The following is a 13,502-nucleotide window of genomic DNA, read 5'->3' as shown; positions in this document are numbered from 1 at the left end:
ACATATGAGAAAGTAATCAATGAACAACTAAGGTGTCACAATGAAAAACTGATGATTGATGCTTCTCATCTCTCCGTTCTTGTCTGTCTGTCCCTATCCATCCCTCTCTCTGACTCTCTGTCTCTGTAAAAAAAGAAAAGAAAAAAAATTAAAGAGAACCAAACAAAAATAGGAATTGGGTACTTTTGGCTATTAGGAAGTTATGGGACAAGAAATAAAACTTTTATCTTGAAGTTAAGTTTTGTAGGAAAATTTTATGCATCTCTTTTTTTGTGTGTGACAATGACAGGGAAAGACAGACAGGAAGGGAGAAAGATGAGAAGCATCAATTCTTCGTTGCGGCACCTCAGTTGTTCATCGATTGTTTTCTCATTTGTGCCTTGACGGGGGTGGGGGCTACAGTAGAGCGAGTGACCTTGGGCTTCAGGCCAGCAACCTTTGGCCTCAAGACAGCGACCTTTGGGTTCAAGATGGCAACCTTGGGATCATGCCTGTGATCTCATGCTCAAGCCAGCAACCCTGTGCTCAAGCCGGATGAACCCCTGCTTGGCGACCTGGGGTTCTCAAACCTGGGTCCTGTGCGTCCCAGTCCGATGCTCTGTCTACTGTGCCACCGCCTGGTCAGGCACATCTCTGTTTCTTAATATTGCTTAATAAAGCTCTCTGGAATTGACAAGATCTTAGGAAAATTTTACTCTAGACATTTAGGCTATTACTCTTAAATTTGGATATTTTCTTCTTAGGATTCTTTGTGCAGAATAAGTCAAGTATAAAAAACCTGTTATCTCATGAAATAGCTATTTCTTTTTTTTTTTTTATCTAATTACATTTTAATATAAAAGATGATGTTTGAAGCGGAACCTAACCCTGTTATACAGTGTTTAGTTGGAGTTGTAAAGACTTATTGAAGTTGAATTTTGTGAGTAATTGGAGATAACTGAGTGTCTGCATTATCAATGTTAACAGTGGAACTTGAGCCTGTGCTTACTTGGTTTAACTCTCTTCTGTTTAAATAGGTTCCTGACATGGCAGGCTACCCTCACATCCGTTACATTTCATCAGGATTGGACGGAACATCGTTCAGAGGTCCTTTCAGAGGCAATTTTGAGGTATGTAATAAAATTAATGACGATATTCACCACAGTATCTTTAATGCAGAGAGACATGTATGTATTATTATTATTCACAATTTATAAGATGGCTGCAGTGGCTGGGGATAAGGCAGTACAATATCTGAATTTCTGGTACTGCTTCTAGAGGCAATTACTGAAAGGTTTATAAGCAATATTAATCTTAGTGTCAAAGGTTACCCAAGGATTTAAAGAGTAAATGAAAATCTAATATAAATAAAAGTAGAAATTTATTAAGTAAACATAAATATCAGATAAAGAGCCATACTATACCCTGGCCAGTTTGTTCAGTCAATTAGAGTGTCATCCTGAAACACTACAGTTGCGGGTTCGATCCCTGGTCAGGACACACATGGGAAGCAACCAATGAGTACACAACTAAGTAGAACAACAAATCAATTCTTCTCTCTCTCCCTCCCCTCTCTCCCCCTCCCTCCCCCTCCCTCCCTCCCTCTCTCCCCCTCCCTTCCTCTCTCTCTCAAATCAATGAACAAAATTTTTTAAAAATTAGAAAAAAAGAACCATACTATTAGATATGAGGGGACCCTTAATTCTTTTTTTTAAAATTGATTTTAGTGGGAGAGGTGGGAGGGGGAGAGAGAGGAACATCAGTCTTTTCCGGTACGGGCCCTGACCTGGGCGCAGACCGGCAACCTCTGCGATGCTCTTAACCAGCCGAGCTATTCAGCTGTGGCGAATGCTTTTGACAAAACTTAATTTTTAGAGAAATATTGCTAGAGTAAAAGAATCCTAAGTAATTTAATGTGTAGCTAGATATTTTTTTTAAGACTTTATTCATTTTGGGGGAGAGGGTAAGATAGAGAGGAGGAGGGAAGGACCAGGAATATCAACTCCCATATGTGCCTTGACTGGGCAAGCCCAGGGTTTCGAACTGGCGACCTCAGCATTCCAAGTCAATGCTTTATCCACTGCGCCACCACAGGTCAGGCTAGATACCTTCTTGTTTGAATTTTCATAAGAACAAATCATTTGGCCTGACAGTGACGAAGTAGAGTGTCCACCTGTTACCCTGGCTTGAGGAGGGATTGTCTACACAATCCCAAAGGTCACCAGCTTGAGCCCAAAGGTTGCTGGCTTGAGCAAGGAGTCACTGGCTCAGCTTGAGCCCGAGGTCTGATCCCCAGTCAAGGCACAGCTAAAGTTAAAGCAACTATAAGTTCATGCTTCTATCTCTGTCTCCCTCCTTCCTTTTCTCCCTTCCTCTCTCTCTCTCAAAAAAGAACAGATTATTAGAATGTAATTTAAAGTTTTATTTTGTTTCTTCATGTCAGTTTGTAAGTTGAAGTCAGTGGGACTTAGAACAATAGGACTTGATTAATCAGTTTTCCTGTTTGACTACCATGATTTCATCTCCTGCATGCATACACAGTTACTGACTTACAGAGCACTGAGTGGGACTGTGCTGCACTAACCTGTAAGAATAACTTTTCCATACCACTTCTGATTGGCTGAAATAAGAATTACATGCAATCATTTGCCTTACTATCTGTGGTTTCTTAAACACTGTATTTATATTGCAGGTTTATAAATATGGACCTTTATTTCTTTTGCAATATTGACAGTGCTGTTCAAGAAATAATCGTCCTGGCTTTTAATACTACTTATTCTTCACCTTCAGGAACTGATTCATTTGGAAGAAAGATTAGGAAATGTCAATCGTGGAGCATCCCAGGGAACAATTGAAAGATGTACATATCCACATAAATACAAAAAGGTAAGAATTTATTCTGCAAAACTTTTACTTTATTATTAAAATGCATAAAATTTAATGTGGATCTTCTTTTAGTTTGCGCGATATAACAATTACATTATTATTAAAACCATATATACAAATAATTTTAAAAATTCAAAGTATAAAATTATATATTCCTAAATTTCTTACCTTGCTAACTGACCCCAGTCTTCATTCTCAGAAGAAAAATCATGGCTAAGGATGTCTTAGGTAATCTTCCAAATATTTTTGTGCATTTATAATAATGTGCATATGTATATATTTTGTCTTCAACTTTCAAAAATAACACAGAGAGGATGATAAGCAGTTTGGCACATATTCTTTCATTCTTTATCGTTACTCACAAATCATCCATATTCTTTATTTAAATACCATACACAGAATTCCATCGTATGGTAGTAACATAATTTAGCCACTAAAATTGATTGACATTTAGTTGATTTACATTTATTTTATTCTACCCCCAGTTCCTTATGTATAAGGTCTACCAGAAAGTTCTGTTCGTTTTTGGAATAAAACGAAATACAAATTTTTCTTACCGTCAATAAACTATTAAATAATATAATTGCCATTATTATTAATGATTTTTTGCCAGCGTGAGGGCAATTTGTATATCCCATTTTTGAATGTTTTATCTTTTGATGCGAAAAATTGAACCAGTGCGTGTTTGATATCTTCTTCATTTTTGAATTTTTTGCCCTTCAAAAGATTTTGTAAGAACAAAAACAAGTGATAGTCGGAGGGTGCTAAGTCAGGGAAATATGGTGGATGCGACAGACATGCTTCTGTAGCATTTCTTCCTTGTTGAAATTCGTAAAAATTACAGTGGCGTAAATGAACTTTATCAGTAGCCATGGGTACACTATCGCTTCACACATAAGACTAATTTGAATCAACTTTGTTTTAGTTAATTAGCTACGTCAGTATGTATACATTAAGTGATAAAATAGAGAGGCACACATGCGCCAAATAAACAGGTGCTTACGTGTCGAAACTTGTTGTGATAGAAACGGACAGAACTTTCTGGTAGACCTTATATGTAGTTTATATCTAGAAATTATGGCATAGCCATGTTATATAAGTTTCTTTCAACAAACAACAATGTTCTATGCTGTATGGAAAATAACAGAATGTGAAAATTACTGTTCTTTGTATTTTTCATGTTTTCTAGGCATATTAATGAGGTATTACTACTAAATAAAAGTCCTTTGTATTTTCTAAACTAAATACTGTAATTAGCATTAATTAATTTGGATGTTTTTGAACATTCATTAGTAAAATAAGGTTTATTTAGCTAAGCTCATGATAGGACAGAAGTAGAGTTTATATTGTGTATCATCCTTACTGTGGATTAAAAATAATAAGTTTGAAACTAATGAATTTCTGTTACGTTTGATTTTATTTTTGATGCTGATTATTTAAGATTCTTAAAAGAACACTTAGCTGATGAGAGTCACTTAATTCATTCATTAAGTCATGACAGTTGTACCTGGGAAATAGGTTGTGGGTGAATGTGTGGTTTTGTTTTATTTTGTTTTTCAAATAAACACAGACTTTACTCAGTTGTTCAATAATGTCATCTCTACTAATAAGGTAACAACTGATTGGTTCTCACAGAGGAAACTGCACTGCAAACAAGATGGGGAAGAAGGGACTGAGGAAGACACAGAGGAAAAGTGTACTATTTGTTTGTCTATTTTAGAGGAAGGTGAAGATGTGAGGTAACTAGACGCTAATTATCTAAAACCCGTTGTCGAAACTACAAGAGATTTTATTCAAAAGTAACCAAATAAAGATTAAAGATATGGCATACCCTGTTACCTTTCATGTAGATTATCTGACATATAGACTTATCTTCTTATAGTGATTGAAAGAATAAAATGATTAAAGTCTCTATATTACCAACAAAAGGATGGGAAATATACTGCCTGTTTTCAGGCCACACTAGGAATTGGCCATGGAAATTTTGTGATTAAAGTTGTCTTTTACAAATCTTACAAAAAGAGTTTGAGAGGCTTCTGAGGCCAAGGAAAATTATATTAATGTATCCTCCAGAGCTTAAAGGGTGTGTGTGGAGGGGCAAGATTAGCTCCATACAATTTGTTTTATAGCATCTTTTATAAATGAATTTTCTCCTAAATTCTTCTGAACTTGTAGGATTACTATCTTCTTGCAACTTTGTGATTTAGAAAATGTTTTTATATCAATCCAATAATAATTTTAGGCATTTTCTTATTATACTCTTAAGTAATTGTTTTGTTTCTAGTCTGTTTTTTTCTAATGTAACATAATCCAATATGAAACAGGTGCTATAATATATATAATAGAACTATGTGGTAATTTTGTTGCCCTAATTTATAAGGATAAATTTATGATATTTCTTCACTTGACTGAGAGAAAATATATATAAACAATTGTCTGTTATACCATATACAAGGTCTTTTGAATAATGTATTTCCAAAGAAGATTTATAAATATGGGTAATTGTTTTTACATTATTGATGATACTGTTTAAGGAGTAATTGAAATACCTCTTTTTAGCTGCTATTTTTTTTAAATGTTAGGAAATATGATAACTCTTAACAATGGCTAGAATTAGAAGTGAACACTTGTCAAAAATTTTTGCCCGGGCTGGATAGCTTGGTTGGTTAGAGCATTGTCCTGAAGCACAGAGGCTGCCGGTTCAGTTCCTGGTCAGGGCACATGCAGGAGCAGTTCAGTGTTCCTGTCTCTCTCTCTCTCTCCTTCCTCTCTCACTGAAATCAGTAAATAAAAATTAAAAACAAAGAAAAAGTAAATTAAAAAAAGAAAAGAAACTTTTAACTGTTACACTTAGATTTTATGTTACCCAGGATTTCCTAGACATTTTCATTTTTCAGTTTCTAATTGGTAACTTAGTGTTGAGTACTAAAATAAACATCTTTTAACTTACTTATAAAAAAGTAGCACAGTATTAAGTAAATATAACAATCCATGAAAACAGTTATGTTGTAAGCAATATAATATTATTAACATTTAATCAGTCATTTACTTAAGTTTAATGTTTAAGAATCATCAAGATAGAAAATAATATTACATATTAAGACATTCCTTAATTAGGCCCTGGCCAAGTTGCTCAATGGATAAAGCACACTCCCAGTGCACTATGATCATGGGTTCTGCCCCCAGTCAAGGCACATAAGAGAAGCAATTATTGAATTCATAACTAAATGGAACAACTAAGTGAAGCACAAGTTGATGCTTCTCTTTCTCTCAAATCAATGAAAAAATAAAAGAAGATATTCCTTAATATGACATAGCTATTTATTTATAATATGAATTCTAATGTTTTTGAGAGAAGTGATATTTATATTTTTTAACTTTTTGAATCTTTAAAAAAACTTTTATTTATTTATTTATTTTTTCATTTTTCTGAAGCTGGAAACAGGGAGAGACAGTCAGACAGACTCCCGCATGCGCCCGACCGGGATCCACCCGGCACGCCCACCATGGGGCGATGCTCTGCCCACCAGGGGGCGATGCTCTGCCCCTCCGGGGCGTCGCCATGTTGGCGACCAGAGCCACTCTAGCGCCTGAGGCAGAGGCCACAGAGCCATCCCCAGCGCCCGGGCCATCTTTGCTCCAATGGAGCCTTGGCTGCGGGAGGGGAAGAGAGAGACAGAGAGGAAAGCGCGGCGGAGGGGTGGAGAAGCAGATGGGCGCTTCTCCTGTGTGCCCTGGCCGGGAATCGAACCCGGGTCCTCCGCACGCTAGGCCGACGCTCTACCGCTGAGCCAACCGGCCAGGGCTAAAAAAACTTTTAAAAAAATTTTTCTTGGCCCTGGCCGGTTGGCTCAGTGGTAGAGCGTCAGCCTGGCGTGCAGAGGTCCCGGGTTCGATTCCCGGCCAGGGCACACAGGAGAGGCGCCCATCTGCTTCTCCACCCCTCCCCCTCTCCTTCCTCTCTGTCTCTCTCTTCCCCTCCTGCAGCCGAGGCTCCACTGGAGCAAAGATGGCCCGGGCCCTGGGAATGGCTCCTTGGCCTCTGCCCCAGGCGCTAGAGTGGCTCTGGTCATGGCAGAGCGACGCCCTGGATGGGCAGAGCATCACCTCCTGTTGGGCGTGCCGGGTAGATCCCGGTTGGGCGCATGCCAGAGTCTGTCTGACTGCCTCCCCGTTTCCAGCTTCAGAAAAATACCAAAAAAAAAAAATTTTTTTTTTCTTAAGTAAGACGCAGGGAGGCAGAGAGACAGGCTCCTCCTGTATGTGCCCTGACCAGGATTTACCTGGCAAGCCCCCCATGAGGAGATGCTCTACCTATCTGGGGTTGTTGCTCCTTTGCTCAGCAACCAAACTATTTTAGTGCCTGAGGTGAGGCCATGGAGCCAACCTCAGTGCCTGGGGCCAACTTGCTCAAACCATTTGAGCCTTGGTTACAGGAGAAGAAGACAGAGAGAGAGAGAAGGGAGAAGAGGAGGGGTGGAGAAGCATACAGTCGCATCTCCTGTGTGACCTGACTGGGAATCAAACTGGGGCATCCATACACTGAGCCAACTGGCCAGGGAAGTTGTTTTTTTGTTGTTGTTTTTTTTAATTGAGTTTAGAGAGAGAGGAAGCGAAGGGGTATAGTGGGGGGAGAGAAACATCAATTTGTTACTTCATTTCTTTATGCATTTATTGGTTGATTCTTATATGTGCTCTGACTAGGAATCTAACCCGCATCCTTGGTCTTTTGGGATGATGCTCTAACCATCTGAGCTACCCGGCCCAGGCAAAATGATATATTTTTAAAGCACTGCAATAATGTCATGATTTTGTAATGTAATGTAACAATTTTATAACAGGGAACATACTGCCAACTCCAGTGCATTGGCAGCTCATGTATAGAAACAAAGCTAGAATTAATTGCCAGTGTTATTGTTCTTAAAATTCTTGAGATTTTATATGATTTGGTTTTATAGCTGTGGCAGTTAATTATCTTGGTCATTTATACATTGTATTGCTCAGAATGTTAATGTAGATATAACTCTTACTAGAGAGGGTTTTTTTTTCCTCCCCAACAGAAGAGGAAGATGTCTAATAATTTCCAGACAGTATGGTAACATGTATTATTTGTTTAAAAATAAATGCCACATGCAGTTGTCATATAATTAATTATGCTTTTTGTTTTGTCTTTCTCTAATAGACGCCTTCCCTGTATGCACCTTTTCCACCAAGTGTGTGTTGACCAGTGGTTGATTACCAATAAGAAGTGCCCCATATGCAGAGTGGACATTGAGGCCCAGCTGCCAAGTGAAAGTTGACACCATGTTTCAGAACTCTTGCCTTCCCTCTCATTCCCATCCTCCCGGTACTGCAGTCAACCAAAGATGGCATGACTTACCTGCGCAGATTTGGAAGCCTTGAACTTAGAGTGCTGGCTCTGCTATATGGTACAACTAATGCTAGACCTACAGTTTATGTATACAGTTCAGTTTGATGTATTTATAAAAGCTTTTTTCCCTAGATTTGAAATTGTTTCCTCTATCATTTTACTGTATTTTTGCATGGTTCCTTGTATTGTATTGCATTTCTTTGCACATATTATGGGCTTGTGACCCTAAACTTGCAGGCAAGATTAGCTGCTTTAGTAAGTAGAATTTTGTGGTCTTTTTGTTTTTTACATAATACCAGGTCTTAAGAATTATGAATTTTTTTATCCATTACTAACCTTTAATTTAATCAATCATGTACTTTAGTTTGATGTATAAAGATCCTCTAGAAAATGTTAATATTGTATATTAAGACATTCCTTAATTAGGACAAAAATGGCTGCTGTATATTTACAATATGGAGTTCTGAGTTAAATACCATCCTTAATGCTGGGAACAGAATACAAACCATACTCAATCAGATGCAGGTAGTATTCACATCTCCAGTGATCAATAGAAGTTTTCTTGGTGTATCCTTTTTCTTTGAGCACAATGCAGAGAGTTGATACTGATAAACATTTAGACTGCTGTTCTGATTGTATTTATCTTTTTCCTACTTCGTTTAGAACTTTATTTCCCTGATCCAGTTTTTGCTGCTGTGAAACAGCTCTGATGAACACTAAATATTAATTTCAATTAGCTGGATTGTACATACTTGCAGATTTAACAAAATTTTGGGGAAATTGAAGAAGACATGTAGAATTTTGTTCAGTCTTCTGCTAAGCACGTAAAGATATCTGCCTGCATTGGTTTTGTAAACGCATCAGTCAGGATTTAGAATTGCAGTCACTGGCAGGTATCTGTGCATTCATACTAAAGGTCCCAGGGTTACTTTTAAGGGATTTTTATTAGTTTAAAGATAAATAAAGTTAGCTGAATCTACATGTCTCTTGTTTTATTTCTCTTTAAACTTGAAAACCATAAATCTGCAGATACTGTGAGGCACAAATTTTACTGTCAACCTACTGTTGCTCTGGCTTTAGACTCCCACTTCATACATTACCAAGAGTCGATCACTGATTTAAAATTTTAAATTTCTATAGTTAAGATTTACTGCATAATATAGAATATAAAGTTAAGTTAACATACTAACATTTCTCCTTTGGAGAAAGTTTAATCCACTTCAGGATGCATATTATCAAGATAGTTTCATATACAGGATAGCCTAATTTTATTTGTTTAAATGTGCTTAAAATGTCCCAAATCGCAGACGCATCAGTCAGTATCATCGCTGTCTGTATATGAAAGACATGTTCCCATGGGTCATATGTGAAGATGTCAGTAAGCTTGCATTAAGCCACCTGCTTTGTAAGTGGATTGATTAATAAATAACTTATATTTCTATTGTCTTTGTGTTTCATAATTAGTTTTTGATAAAAGTTTACATTAAACATTGGAATTCAAAAATAGTATTCTCTGACATTTACATAATTTGGTATTTGTATTCATTCAGTTATGGCCATTTGCCTCTTTGTATTTTTAAATGTTACACTGTAGTAATTGTCAATATAAATCATGTTTCAACGTAATGTGTAGAGATAAAAGATGGACTGTGGTAAAGGAATTTGGATACAAAATAACATTTTTAAAAAGAATACTTGACTAAGCTGCAGGTGTAGAAGGACAGAGGGCGGGGGGTGGGGACCAGAGAGTGTGAGACAGTGACTCATGTCTGCCATCTTACTGGGGAAATGAGCAGGTAGCATGTCTTTGAGTAGCCTGTGGTGGATGTAGGTCTTTGCCACTGGAAAACCCAGGGTCTGTGCCAGGGGACTGACGAAGTGTAAGATGGGGAGAATTCTATAGAATGGAGTCTTATTGATGTTCCCCCAAACACAAAAAGTACAGATAGATTTCTCTATTTTTTAAGATTACATCAGATTTAGATGCACAACTACCTGTTGACCTGTTCAATAATTGCTACTGATTTTTTATTAAAGCCTTATTACTTTAAAATTTATTTAATGCAAATGTTTGTGGCATAAACCTGAATTGTTAATGCAGGAGCTTATTAAACTACTGCAGTTAGTTACAGGATAATGTGATTAGTAATGAACCAAGGAAGGAATTTTTTAATATTTTAACTTTGTGCTTTGTTTTGGTGTTTTACATATCCTGCTGCATCTTATGTCAAAATGAAAATTTCAGTAATAGCTGTCCAAATACTTTAAAACTGAAATTTTTCTGTCAGCAAATTCTTATTTTTATTGTTGTTAATATGCAAGTGATAAACTGATATTTGAAACATTTTTCTTACTCTGGTGATTTTATTTTAGTTGCTAGCACACATCATCATTTGAATCATGACACTTTGACATGTAGAAAACTAGCTCTGTTTTAAAAGTGGTATTTGTAGGCCCTGGCCGGTTGGCTCGGTGGTAGAGCATCGGCCTGGCGTGCAGGAGTCCCAGGTTCGATTCCCGGACAGGGCACACAGGAGAAGCGCCCATCTGCTTCTCCACCCTTCCCCCTCTCCTTCTTCTCTGTCTCTCTCTTCCCCTCCCGCAGCCAAGGCTCCACTGGAGCAAAGTTTGCCCGGGCGCTGAGGATGGCTCTGTGGCCTCTGCCTCAGGTGCTAGAGTGGCTCTGATTGCGGCAGAGCGACGCCCCATGATGGGCAGAGCATCGCCCCCTGGTGGGCATGCCAGGTGGATCCCGGTCTGGCACATGCGGGAGTCTGTCTGACTGCTTCCCCATTTCCAGCTTCGGAAAAATACAAAAAAATATAATAAAAATAAATAAAAATAAAAGTGGTATTTGTACACTGAAATTAAAATATGAATTCCGGGCCCTGGCCGGTTGGCTCAGCGGTAGAGTACTGGCCCGGTGTGTGGAAGTCCCAGGTTGAATTCCTGGCCAGGGCACACAGGAGAAGCACCCATCTGTTTCTTCACCCCTCCCCCTCTCCTTCCTCTCTGTCTCTCTCTTCCCCTCCTGCAGCTGAGGCTCCATTGGAGCAAAGTTGGCCCGGACCCTGAGGACGGCTCCATGGCTCCCATCATAGCAGAGCAACACCCCAGAGGGGCTGAACATCGCCCCCTGGTGGGCATGCCTGGTGGATCCCGGCCAGGTGCATGCTGGAGCCTGTTTGCCCCTCCCCCCACACTTCTCACTATGGAAAAATACAAAAAAAAAATGAACTCTGTGGTCATTTCATTATTAATGTTTCATAAGTGGGAATAGTTTAATGCTGTAGAAAATGCATTCTGGATTTTAACTTAACTTTCAAAACCTCTGGAAGCAGTAAATATTCTTGTTTACTGCTTCCAGTTCGAGACTTCATTAGTCACAATATTGGATATGTCAAGGTTGAAATAACCTCTCAGTTACAGATTTCAGTTATATTCTTGAATTAAGAATTATATTCAAAACTAGAATTTTTTAATAAGAAAAATAAGTGTTGCCAATTTTGTGGTTGGGCCTACTTAGGGACAATCTCCTCTCGCCTGAGTATTCTGTTCATAGGGTACACACATGATTTTTGGGAGCTGTGAAAAAAATACAGGCTTTGGTATAAGACAGACTTGGACTTTGAATTGTACCGCTTTAAACAACTGAAGCTTCCTGAACTTCATCTCTGTCATTTATAAGCAAAATAGGTTAATTAGAATTAAATGAGATAGAGTGTATATACATAACTTACAAATATAAGTTCACCAAATGCTTGCTCCATCCCACCCCACCACCCAAGTACTCTTGCCTTTAATAACAAATGGTAGCACAACAAGGTGCTGAACTATATAGATCAGGGTTTGTTGCTAAACTTGCTCTTAAAATCCAATCAGCCAATTACCAGGTAAGAAGGAATAATCCTCTTGAACTGTTCTCTGATGGGTTGGAATTTTCCTTCTATTAGAGGGATAGCATAATACCCTCTAGGTCAGGGGTCCCCAAACTTTTTACACAAGGCCAGTTCACTGTCCCTCAGACTGTTGGAGGGCCGGACTATAAAAAAAACTATGAACAAATCCCTATGCACACTGCACATATTTATTTATTTATTTATTTATTTATTTTTTTGTATTTTTCTGAAGCTAGAAACGGGGAGAGATAGACTCCCGCATGCGCCTGACCGGGACCCACCCGGCACGCCCACCAGGGGCGACGCTCTGCCCACCAGGGGGCGATGCTCTGCCCCTCCGGGGCGTCGCTCTGCTGCGACCAGAGCCACTCTAGCGCCTGGGGCAGAGGCCGAGGAGCCATCCCCAGCGCCCGGGCCATCCTTTGCTCCAATGGAGCCTTGGCTGCGGGAGGGGAAGAGAGAGACAGAGAGGAAGGAGGGGAGGGGGTGGAGAAGCAAATGGGCGCTTCTCCTATGTGCCCTGGCCGGGAATCGAACCCGGGTCCCCCACATGCCAGGCCGACGCTCTACCGCTGAGCCAACCGGCCAGGGCCTGCACATATCTTATTTTAAAGTAAAAAAACAAAACCGGAACAAATACAATATTTAAAATAAAGAACAAGTAAATTTAAATCAACAAACTGACCAGTATTTTTTTTTTTTTTTTTTTTTTTTTTTTTTTTTTTTGTATTTTCCGAAGCTGGAAACGGGGAAAGAGTCAGACAGAGTCCCGCATGCGCCCGACCAGGATCCACCCGGCACGCCCACCAGGGGGCGCCGCTCTGCCCCTCCGGGGGGTCGCTTCGTTGGGACCAGAGCCACTCCAGCGCCTGGGGCAGAGGCCAAGGAGCCATCCCCAGCGCCCAGGCCATCCTTGCTCCAATGGAACCTCGGCTGCGGGAGGGGAAGAGAGACAGAGAGGAAGGAGAGGGGGAGGGGTGGAGAAGCAGATGGGCGCTTCTCCCGTGTGCCCTGGCTGGGAATCGAACCCAGGACTTCTGCATGCCAGGCCGATGCTCTACCACTCAGCCAACCGGCCAGGGCCAACTGACCAGTATTTTAATGGGAAGTATGCTCCTCTCACTGACCACCAATGAAGGAAGTGCCGGGTTGGAGGCTGCATGCGGCCCACGGGCCGTAGTTTGGGGATCCCTGCTTTAGATCCATCCATGTTGTTGCAAATGGCAAAATTTTGTTCTTTTTTATGGCTGATTAATATTCCATTTTATATATATGGTGCACATCTTTATCCATTGATGGACACTCAAGTTGCTTTCATATGTTGGCTATTGTGAATAATATATATTATTATTAATATACATATACAA

The 13,502-nt window shown here is 39.5% G+C and overlaps 1 protein-coding gene across 6 annotated transcripts in view; it reads left to right on the top strand.

Annotated features, from left to right (window-relative positions):
* Positions 1-10,552, top strand: part of RNF111 (ring finger protein 111) — a 123,581-nt gene extending 113,029 nt beyond the window's left edge. For 4 of the 6 annotated variants that reach the window (XM_066275604.1, XM_066275603.1, XM_066275607.1 and 1 more), the window contains exons 11-14: positions 1,017-1,109; positions 2,770-2,865; positions 4,477-4,604; positions 8,048-10,552. In XM_066275604.1, coding sequence (XP_066131701.1) covers positions 1,017-1,109; positions 2,770-2,865; positions 4,477-4,604; positions 8,048-8,165 — 435 coding nt within the window. In that variant the 3' untranslated portion in view covers positions 8,166-10,552. The remainder of the gene's footprint in view (positions 1-1,016; positions 1,110-2,769; positions 2,866-4,476; positions 4,605-8,047) is intronic. The other 2 variants (XM_066275611.1, XM_066275606.1) reach the window with 1 other exon arrangement.
* The last annotated feature ends 2,950 nt before the right edge of the window (positions 10,553-13,502 follow it).

Source organism: Saccopteryx bilineata, chromosome 4, assembly GCF_036850765.1.
Source record: "Saccopteryx bilineata isolate mSacBil1 chromosome 4, mSacBil1_pri_phased_curated, whole genome shotgun sequence".
NCBI classification, from domain to species: Eukaryota; Metazoa; Chordata; class Mammalia; order Chiroptera; family Emballonuridae; genus Saccopteryx; species Saccopteryx bilineata.
This window is presented reverse-complemented; position numbering and strand designations above follow the sequence as displayed.